The sequence below is a fragment of the Acomys minous genome (assembly GCF_964271855.1).
Source record: "Acomys minous genome assembly, chromosome: 9".
Classification (NCBI taxonomy): Eukaryota; Metazoa; Chordata; class Mammalia; order Rodentia; family Muridae; genus Acomys; species Acomys minous.
In genome coordinates this window covers 9,049,751-9,060,163 of record NC_140490.1, presented here as the reverse complement: position 1 = coordinate 9,060,163, position 10,413 = coordinate 9,049,751, and the positions used below count along the sequence as shown (strand labels likewise).

General features: G+C 52.8%; 1 protein-coding gene across 1 annotated transcript; it reads right to left on the bottom strand.

Annotated features, from left to right (window-relative positions):
* Positions 1-669: 669 nt before the first annotated feature.
* On the bottom strand, positions 670-6,752 carry PPIF (peptidylprolyl isomerase F). The gene is made up of 6 exons (XM_084794823.1): positions 6,455-6,752; positions 5,315-5,345; positions 4,745-4,833; positions 3,289-3,385; positions 2,760-2,835; positions 670-1,579 (listed from the first exon to the last, which is right to left on the bottom strand). The coding sequence occupies exons 1-6, from the start codon at positions 6,644-6,646 to the stop codon at positions 1,444-1,446; spliced, it is 621 nt and encodes a 206-aa protein (XP_084650949.1). The 5' UTR covers positions 6,647-6,752; the 3' UTR covers positions 670-1,443.
* Between the last annotated feature and the right edge of the window lie 3,661 nt (positions 6,753-10,413).

Here is a 10,413-nt window from a genome sequence, read left to right as displayed (position 1 = left end):
CCTGGCCCAAGAATGGCCAAGGAAACTCATGCCTAACCTTTGGTGAGCTCAGCTCCTTGCTGAGGCCAGCACCCTTCCCTAAGGATCTCTGACACATGGGAGATGTCATCTCTTGTCATTACCCAGAGCTTGCTATGATGACACATCCATGCACCTGACATGAGTCTGCACACATTCTGCAGCCGAGGGAAACTGAAGCTTGTTCGCTGGGCAGAACTGGGACTCTGCCAGGAGGCAGCGCTCATGGTGGGGGACTGTGGAGGCTGCGTCCGGATCCTCCCTCCAGCAAGATGGCAGCCAGGATGCTCTCACTGGTCTCCAATCCAGTAGCTGGGATCACTACACAGAATGTTCTACCCTCCTTAGCACAGGGCTGAGGGTGTGGCTTATATACAGAAAGGCCTTAGCACCATAAAACAACAAAACAAATTGTTCAAAGCCCAGAACTTTACACATGGCGACTCAGGGTTAGCTCCCACTGGATACAATGGTGCATGCCTGGAATCCCAGCAACGTGCAGGAGGATCAGGAGACATTAAGGTTAACCAAGGCTACACAGAAAGTTCTAGGCCAGTCTAGACCACAGCAAGACCCTGTCTCAAAACACAAAAAAACAAAACAAGCCCCAAATACTTAGGTTTCTGATTTCCTTCTAAAACCAGAGACAACTTTTTTTTTTTTATAGAAAATAGGATTTATTATCACATTCGGGATAAATACAAAGGATTGTTCCAGAAATCCTTTGCATATATTATTGATAGATTAGGTTTATTCAACATACAGAAAAAGCAAAACCTGCCAGAAAACACTTTCTTCCTGAGAACAGCATGGACATGGGCAGTTTCTGTAAGTTTTCAACATGGAAATTCACATTGAGCAGACAGACCCGGATGATCACAGGTCTGTTCCCAGGTCCAGCTGTTTCCATAAATCACAGCAGCCAACCAGCAGGATTCACAGTAGCCGGGAGGAACTTTCACAAGAGCCCTGAGTTATGTTTCAGAAGCCAGGCTCAGGGGGTTGTGGCTTGCGCCAACTCAGGCCACACACGGTACAGTGCAGTTAGTGTCACAGCTTTGTTTCTGTGAGTTCTTATTAAATTATTGCAACAAGGAAGACAACAATAAATAGCAACTGCTGTTCCCACTGGTCTAGGAAAAGTCAAGATCCTAGCTGGTCAGTGGTGCCAATGTCCAAGGCACACATAAATTGCAATAGGGGGGACACTTGTTGAGGGTACTTGGCCCGATGGCCACACTGATGCTCAGATATAGGATCTGAGGAAGGACAGACAGTTGAGAGCAGTTGGTCCTGTGGAGGACCATGTGGCCTTCCTCGTACTCAGTAAGGGGATATGGGCACAAACAGTTCTTTGGAGTACCCGGATGAACTGACACATGGGAGGCTGCTTGGCTGCTACTGCCCTAGCACCTGGGCTGTGAGTTAGCTTAACTGGCCACAGTCCGTGATGACAATCTTCTTAGACGTCTTTCCACTTTTTGAGCCGAAGGATTCTATCTTCTTCACAACATCCATGCCCTCTTTGACATGGCCGAACACGACGTGCTTGCCATCCAGCCTGTGGGGAAAGTTGAGCCAAATAAGGAGACACCCAGCGCCCTGGCCACTCAGCACAGAGGTCTTTGCCAAAGGTACTAATTCCCAAAGGAATAGCCTGCCCCCCCCCCCAAAAGCTTAGTCAAGCTTTGTGAGCTCCTTAACTACACTCCAGTGGATGCCTGGCTCCCAAGACAAGCTCTGTCACCCTGGGCTTAGACCTGGCCGATTGGTCTGAATCTTGGTGACCTTACTGGTGAGAAGTGGGCTATTCTCGCTACCCAGGAAAATGACAGGCATGGACACTCAAAGGAGCAAGACTTTTGTGTAATGGACACAAGGCACGGCTTCAGCAGGCAGGCTGGGCACTAGGACACGTGTGGGAAGCCTGAAGGTGTTGGGCAGCTCCTGATTTGTGAGTTCCAAGAACACAAAAGGGACTTAGCTCAGCTCCAGCAAAGCCAAGAATGACAATGGCAGGGGGTGAGCGTGGGGGTAGGGGTGGGGGTGAGCGTGGGGGTAGGGGTGGGGGTGAGGGGCAGAATCGCAAGGTCCATTAAAGCTTCCACAGAAAGAGCAAAGAAGATGGAGCCAGCAGCCGCACGTCCAGCCCTGACAGCTTTGTGTGGCTTGGAAGATGGAGAAGGCTAGCAAATGTCATCCTATCACTTAGGATCAGCCGTTGCCTCTGAACTCCAGGGGCCTGAGGTCTGGAACACTGAGGACTACGCAGAGAAAGGTGCTGCTTAGTGGAAGCGGCATTCCTAGACAACACAGGCCTGTGGGAGAGGAGGCTGGGAGCCATGTGCAGCCACGCTAATGGTATGTGAGGAAAACCTGCTGCAATACCCAGGCCTCCATAAGCACATTCTGTGAAGGTGAGCCACAAAAACACTACGCCAGGCAAAGCAGCTTCTGCTGGGACCACCAGGGGTCACCTACTGAGACATGACCCAAATGCGCCTGCAGGTGTGACACCAATCAAATTCTAGCCCACGGCACCACTGGGAAGCACAGGTGTGACAGAGCCACAGAACAACTCAAACTGTCCCCCCAATTCTTCCCCTATCTCTCAGACAGACACACAATAAGAAGAAAGCTGCTGGCCGACAGCAGCTGATCCAGCTACACGTCGCCCTCCCGTCTACGCACAGACTTCCTGTAGCTTCGTTCTCAGAGGTCCTGTACCAGGAAGTACTCACCAGTCTGTCTTTATTGTGCAGATGAAGAACTGAGAGCCATTGGTGTTGGGGCCTGCGTTCGCCATGGACAGGACACCTGTAAGACAGGCACAGGTGAGCTGTGTCACTCCGGAGGCATCTCACCTGAGAGGCTGCTCGGAATAGCAGGTGGCTCGCACTCCATCAAGGACAGATGAACCTGCAGATCTTGGGACCCGAGAGAACCAGTGCTGACATCAGTCCCTGGAGCCTCCTGTGCTTTCACTTCCAGGTAGCTTTCAAAGGGGGGAGGCTGGGGTGAAAGGGACTTTGGGGAATCTCAGTGGGGGAGCTGATGGAACCCCAGCTATGGTCTCTGGACTCTCCCACACTCCACCTCGGGTTCTGCTTAAGGATTCCCCGACCAAGTCCCCATAGGGACATCTGTCTGGTTTTTGTTTGTGGAGACAAGTGTCGCTATGTAGCCCAAGATGGCCTTAACCTTTGGAGTCTCTTGCCTCAGCTTCCCGGAACTGCAGAGAGCAGCGGAGAGGGGCTCAGCCCCACGTACCTGGCCCCACGTGCTTCAGCGTGAAGTTCTCGTCAGGAAAGCGGCTCCCGTAGATGGACTTGCCTCCTGTGCCATTGTGGTTGGTGAAGTCGCCAGCCTGTGCACAGAATACCTTGTAACTGGTTACCAGACAGCGGCAGAGGGACAGTGAGTCCCCTAAGAAGGCAGCCCTCCAACCCACTCAAGGTCTACCTCAGGCAAAAGGGCCACAACAGCCATCCAGTGACTGAGACAAAATGGGCAAAACTGAAGCCAAGCTTCTCTATCTAGAACCATGCCATAATGAGTCTGGCTTCCGAACAATACGTTTCTTGTCTGAGCTGGTTTTTCGGTAAACCTCAAGAATCAAGCCTGAGGTGTTCTGATTTTCAACCCACAATTCCTAAGGGGGCCACAAGCACGTGGCCAGGGCTCCTGTTCTCAGAGCCTGGGCTGGAGGAGAAAACCAGTTCCCTTTCTTTGCCCCAACATCACCCTCCCCAAGCCCAAGGGTTGGGTTCGTAGGGGCTGGGAACTTTCCTCAGAGCCTGCCCGAGGTCCCGGCAGCCTGGGAAAGAGCTGCATGGAGATCCTGCCCAAAAGAGGACAGGAGCAGTCCTGTGACGCGCTGGCCACGACCACACTGTGGTTTCCTTGAGATGGGACCCTTAAGTGAGAGGTGCAAACTGCCCTGTCCAGCTAAAACATCAAATAAGATATCCCCAGTCACCTTGCCTGTGCCTCCAGAGACCACCATTCCAAGCCATAATGGGCTTCCCCAACTTCCAAGCCCCTTCCGGACTCCAGTTGCCCACCTTAGTGCCCTACCTCACCCACCAACCCCAAGTAGAGCTGAGAGCCCCTGTAGCAGAAAGGTCACAGGGCTTGGGTGGGTTCAGCCACAGCCCTGTCCGCCTCTCCTTCTTCACTTCATCATACCCAATGTGTAACCAAGCACTGCAGAGTGACAGCAGGCACAATCCCAAGCCACTGCTACTTGGTTACAGTGGAGGGAATAGGCAGATAGAACTTCAGAGAGACCATGGCATCTGTGCCCGCCTGCAGCTCTCCTGGTTTCCACACGCCAACCTCTGACCTTGAGTCTGCATGTGAAGTCTGTATTGCCAACACCTATCCCCAAACCAGATGCAGCAATATTTACATGTTTATAATACAAGAAGAGCATATGAACTAAGCAACCTGCTCATTTAGCCAAGAAAAGACACCTTCAAAGTCTGGGCATGTGTAATGCTGCCTGAGCCAACTTCTCCCCACACTCTGTCTTGTTCTATGCCCAGCACTCAGGGGCACCACAGAATGCCAAGACTAGAGGCTGTCCAACCCTTCGAAGCCTCAAGGCCCACCCCACCAGCAGCCCTCTGCTGTGCCCTTCCCAGGGCCAGGCTTATCAGTGATCCCAGGCTCCCTTCGCCCCCACTGCTGGCTGCACTCACAGTGGAGGCTGTGTTCCTATTACCTGGCACATGAAGGCTGGGATCACCCTGTGGAAGGTGGAGCCTTTGTAGCCGAAGCCCTTTTCCCCAGTGCACAGGGCTCTGAAGTTCTCTGAAGAAAGAGGGAGAGGCAGTTAACGGCAGGCCAGCCCTCTCCCTGCCAGTCCCCCAGGTGAGGAGTGTGTGGAATGACCCTGCCGCTCCTCCGGAGTCCGTTCCTGAGCACACACTTCCCTGCCTTGCGCCAGCAGCAACCACTGTGACTAGAACACAAGCTCTAAGCTGTGCTAGCCAGGATAACAGGGCCAGGAGCCCAAAGACTATGTACCTGCCCTGCGCTGCGCTGTGCTGTGCTGTCGTAAAGGAGGAGGCTATCTCTGGGAGTTTACACGGGTCTTCTGGTTCTGAGATGTCTAGCAACTCTCAGATTGGCTAGCAGAGCTGACAGCAAGGTCCAGAGAGGGACAAAATGCTGTCTCGGGACACCCAGCAGCTGTGCTTACTTTGAAACGTCCATTGTCATAGCCTGAGCTCTAACTGCCCCTCCCTCCCCTAAGCCCATCAGCCTTGCTCACTTTCCACCTCAGCCTTACCTGCTGTCTTTGGCACGACATCTGCCTTTAGCTACGGGGAAGGAAAAGGAACAAAAAAGGATGGTTAGTCCGGAAGCAAGTACAGGCAAGAGCTCCCTCACCATGAACACCCAGTGGCCAAGGAATCATGAGGACGAACCACAGGCCCATTCCTTTCCTGTGACCACCAACCCTCCTAGGAACAGCCAGGGAAGCTATCGTTTCTGGCAGCTGCTTCCTGAACCCAAGGCTTGCCTCGGTTTCTTATCTATCAAAAGAGACCAGTGTCATCCTGGCCCACTTCTGGGACCGAATTGGCAGCTGGAGGCCCTAAGTATGAGTCCCCAGGGCCAAGAGTATTATATCAGAACCAGTTGACGTTCCTCAGCGCAGAGGAACCTCACAGGAGGGAAGAGGAGACAGTTAAGGGACATTTACAGCTTCATCTAAGCCTGCCTCTTTCTCTCAGCTTCTCTTAAGAATTCTTCTTCACCATATGGGGTTGGGGAGTGCTCCTCTTTTTTTCCATACGGGGAAACCGAGGCATAACAATACATATCAGCGCCCCCTAAATAAATCAGTCAATCAACACAACTGGTCCTAAAGGCAACACTAGGGCCTCCCCTGATACCTTGGCGACTGTTTCCTGCTTTTCTTTTTAACGGTGGAACAGGGACCTAGTGCTGAGTGTCCAACCTAACCTCAAAGTATGGAGAGGGTTGGGCTCACAGTCCAGAACCTTCTCTCTTGCATTCCCTGGTACCTCTCCTCCAATGTAGCCAGGCCTTGGGGGTGGATCCGGAGTGCACTGGCCAAGCTCAAGCCACCACGTGAGCACGTGGGCAACACCTGGACCTTGACACCCACCTCAGAGCTGTGGGTACAGCCTGGGACCCAGAGGGGCTAGGGAACCCACCGTCCACCCTGTGGGCTGTCACGCAGTGCGATCTGACCTTGACCTTTTCCTCCGCACCAGCCCACCCTCTCCCCCCCACACCCCCCAGGGGTTTGAAGAACCCTGGAACACACCAAGCTGGGCCTCCTTCTCTGAGACAGGGAAACTGAGGGCCAAGGTTTGGAACTGTGAGACCCAAGGTCACCCGGTGTGCCAGGCACAGTACACAAGGGAAATCCCATGTTTGCCCTACGCCCAAGCCTCACCTCCAGAACCACGCGGCCGAGCGGCTGCCCATCGGCGCCCACGTCCAAGTACACAAGCGGGTTCCGGGAGGATGAGTTCGGGTCTCGGGCTCCGCCGTCGCTGCACGCGCGGGTCGCGGAGAGAAGCAGCGGCGCGGAGCGCGGGCTGGTGAGTAGACCGAACAAGCGGGGGCCACAACGCAGAGCCAGCATCGCAGTCGCGGGTCCGGGCAAGGGCGCGCGGAAGAACTCACTGGAGCCACAACCAAGGTCGTACGACCCAGGAAGCGATACGAAGGCCCTGCGTCGCCGCCTTTATTGGTAGGCTGTCTTCGGGACCACGCCTCCGCCACGCCCCCTAAGAATCTATTCGCTAGCGTCCCCTGCTGGTTGCAGAAGGCGGCCGCAATTAGCTCGTGCATTGTGCCCTACTCCAACACACAGAGTGGGAAGTCCTTTCAAAGCACCTCCCCACTGAAAGACGTGGGGGATATGAGGTGGATTAGAAAGGGAGAGATAACAGAAAGAACAGAGAAGCAGAGATACCTTCCAAGACATGCACAAGGTGGCCTCAGGTCTCCTGTTCCTGGCCTGAGTCTGTCTCCATTTGTTTCTAGAGACCTGACTCTGGGCCAGCAGGACTGAAAATGCAGTTTGCCCAATTTGCCAGATTTATCTGCCAGGCCTCGTTCCCAGGGTGACTCCTCCTCCCCGGCCCACACTGACAGCCCTTGTCGTCCCCACTATCTCTAGCCAGGCCAGGAAAGTGCTGGGCTAGATCTACACCCACTAGCACTCACTGGGAATACGCCTCCTTGCCAGCTGCACCACACCTGCAGGTAACTTGTTAGGTAAACGTCTTAAGCAACCATTCTTAAGAGATGCCAGGAAGTCGGCAGTACACAGGAAAGGAGCCTGCAGCAGAGCCACAGCCAGGCATTTGACCCTTTGCCTATTGGGCATAACAGCAAACCCTGGTTCCCTGCCTTTGGCTTGCACCAGTCCCTGGGCACTTCCATCAAGGGAGCAATGTACCCTGCTTTCTAGTCACACCTGTTCTAGGTAACTGTTAACTGTTAAATGATGCGCCACGGACAACAGTGATGGGCCTAACCTAGACTGAATGCAGACAGTATGTATTAAGAGTGGGGGGGCCTGGGGGTAGGGGGGAAGATTTCTACTGCAAGGTCTCAAAGGTCTATGAGAGGAGAGGAGAGGAGAGGAGAGGAGAGGAACTGAGCCTTGGGAGTTGGGGAGCCTGGCCTGCCCCATCCAAGAGTCAACGTGTGGGAATGTGTGCAGGAGCCAGGCTGGTCCAAGCAAGTCCGTGAAGTCAGGACACGCTCCCTGCCTCACACACATGTCAACCTGACCCCTCCCCCCCCCTTGTGAGGGTTCACAGCCCTCTGCTTTGTGCTACCGGCCTGATGGGTTCTTTGCCAGGCCCTAGTCTAGGCTGGGCCTCAGTCAACGCCACAGAGTGCCCCGTCTCTTCTTGTCAGTGTGTATATCAATATTAGCTGCCTGCATGGTTCTCTGCGCTGGCTCTCTGCTCTGCCTGAGTCATTGGCACATTTCCTACAACTATGCCACAGCAGTGCACACTTGGACTTGAAAAGAGTGCGGAGGGATCACCACACTTGCCCTGCTAGGCAGCATCCTAAAGCTCCCAGGCTTCCTGGAGCCAATTGACTCCTATAGCCTTTAACATACACAAAACGGGAATCATGGAAACTAGTTGTCTTTCAAGCCTGCAGAGGTGGGGCTGGGGCTCAATCTATCTCCTACTGTGATAAAGTATGTCCAAGCCCATCCCAGAAGAGAGCAAGCCTTCATTCGCATGTCTCCTTCCTCTCGCACAGCCTCCCCTAGCCTAGACCTCACCCACCAGCTTAGCATACAGCCTGGGAAGAGGAACCCTTTCCCAGGCCCCACACTGTGGCAGTGTGTTGGGCCTCTGAGACCAGTCTGTGTGACTTCAAGGTCAGCGGTATTGCATGCCAAGGCCTCCTGACTGTCATGGGGAGCTAAACTAGGACAGGGAGAAAGAGAAGCCTTGGAGGGACAGTGCAGGAAGACAGAAAATGAGGTAGCCAGGAGTTGTAAAGCCCAGAGGACAAGGGAGGTGATTTCTACCTCGGGGGATCAGCCTGGACATGACCACCTCTGAGTACGATGGGGACACAAGAATGTGAAGACATCATTCTGGGGTGGGGGAATGAGGCAGCAACAGCCCAGGCTGGGGTTAGTCAGGGCATCTTTGAGAAAAGGCTGTGATCTTAAACACGAACTGAAAATGCCATGAGAGGCTAATCGTGGAGGTCTCTAAAGGCCAGGCTGAGGCTGGATGTTGTGGGTGACACTGGGGAGCCCTAGATGGGACAATGCTCCCACTTCTACTTTCTTTCATTTGTGCTACTCCTTCACACTCGTTGGCAAACATATCATCACTCCCCTTGTGTGTGCCAGAAAAAACTTCCATTGTCACCACAGGCTGGGCTCTGATTTCATTCCTGCCTGTCCTGCCCTCGGTGGTATCAGGAGAGGCAGTCCCTCAGCTGAGCTGTGGTTAAGGACATGCCCAGCCCTGAAGACAATAGGCCCAGCTGAGATGACATACTCCGCTGGCTCCCCAGCTGCTTATAGACTAGGCCATCTTCAGAAGTTTCTCCCCAGACTGCCCAGGTGGCTTCTTATTCAAGAGTGCTGACAGCTGATGGCCCCAGGGACCCTGTAACAACAACATGCTTGGACCTCATGGAGCCAAAGAAACAATCAGGAGAGACTGGGGTCAAATTTGTCTTCTGGAGTTGCAAACTCAGGTGCTCATGGGAGCCAGGAGTAATGGGAGCTGGGAAAACCAAGAACCCAGTGGCTGAGGCATGCTCCAACTCAAGAGGCTTCGGAGGTAGAACTCTGGGAGCAGCATGGCCAACTAGGCCTTCACATTGTCCAGGAAGAGCGGAACATTTCATGTACCAACAAATCTCTTTTTAAAAATTTGTATGTAGGTGAATCACTGTGAGTTCGAGGCCAGCCTGGTCTACAAAGCGAGTCCAGGACAGCCAAGGCTACACAGAGAAACCCTGTCTCAAAAAACCAAAAATAAATGAAATAAATTAAATAAAAATGTATATGTATGTGTGTATTTCTGTGTGGGTATGCACATATGAGTGCAGGCACCCATAGTGACCAAAAAAGGGCATCAGATCCCCTGAACAATTGTAAGCCACCTAAGTTAGGTGCTGGAAACTGAACTTGGGTCCTCTGGAAGAACAGCAAATGCCCTTAATGATTGAGCCATCTCTCCAGAGCCTCTCACCTTTTGAGTCAGGCTCTATGTAACCAGTGATGACCTTGAATTTCAGACCATCCTGTCTCTCTGATCAATGTTGGGATTAAAATTATGTACCATCACACCTAGTTTAAATTGTGTTGGGGACCAAACCCAGGCTTCATGGACGCTAGGCAAACATTGTGACAATTGAACCACATTTCCAGGCTCAAAATCTAATTTTAAGGATGTTGGAAACTATTTCCTTTTTCCTTCCTTTCTTTTCTTTTTCTTTGGTCATTTGAGACAGCTTCCTGCTGTACAGTGCTGAATGGCCGAAAACTCACTAAGTATATCAGGCTGGTCTTGAACATATATAAATTCTCCTGCCTGTGCCTCCCAAGTATAGGGACTTCAGGCGTTTGCCACTTGGCTTAGCTTGAGAATTAATTTTAAAGTAAGATTACACACACAATGAGCCATGAAAAACGGAGCCAGCACATATACATGAGGCAGGTGCAGTGCGGTGCGGTGCGTGCAGGGGTGTGCGGCACAGGTGAATGCTACAGCCATCATGTGACTCGGGGTTGTCTAGAGAGGCTGTGCACAAAGCTCTAGGGTGGCAACAGGTGCCCGGTGTGGGCACAGGGTGTGGTTTTGTCCTGAAGGCTGTGTAAGTTCACAGAGGCGTTTTGCTTCCTTTTGC

Excerpts from the sequence above, each read along its gene's own strand:
- PPIF (XM_084794823.1), bottom strand. The coding sequence starts at position 6,646 with ATGCTGGCTCTGCGTTGTGGCCCCCGCTTGTTCGGTCTACTCACCAGC. Across the intron at positions 5,346-6,454 it reads TCGGCCGCGTGGTTCTGGAG|CTAAAGGCAGATGTCGTGCC; the intron begins GTGAGGCTTGGG and ends CCTTCCCCGTAG. Across the intron at positions 2,836-3,288 it reads GCTGAAGCACGTGGGGCCAG|GTGTCCTGTCCATGGCGAAC; the intron begins GTACGTGGGGCT and ends CCTGTCTTACAG.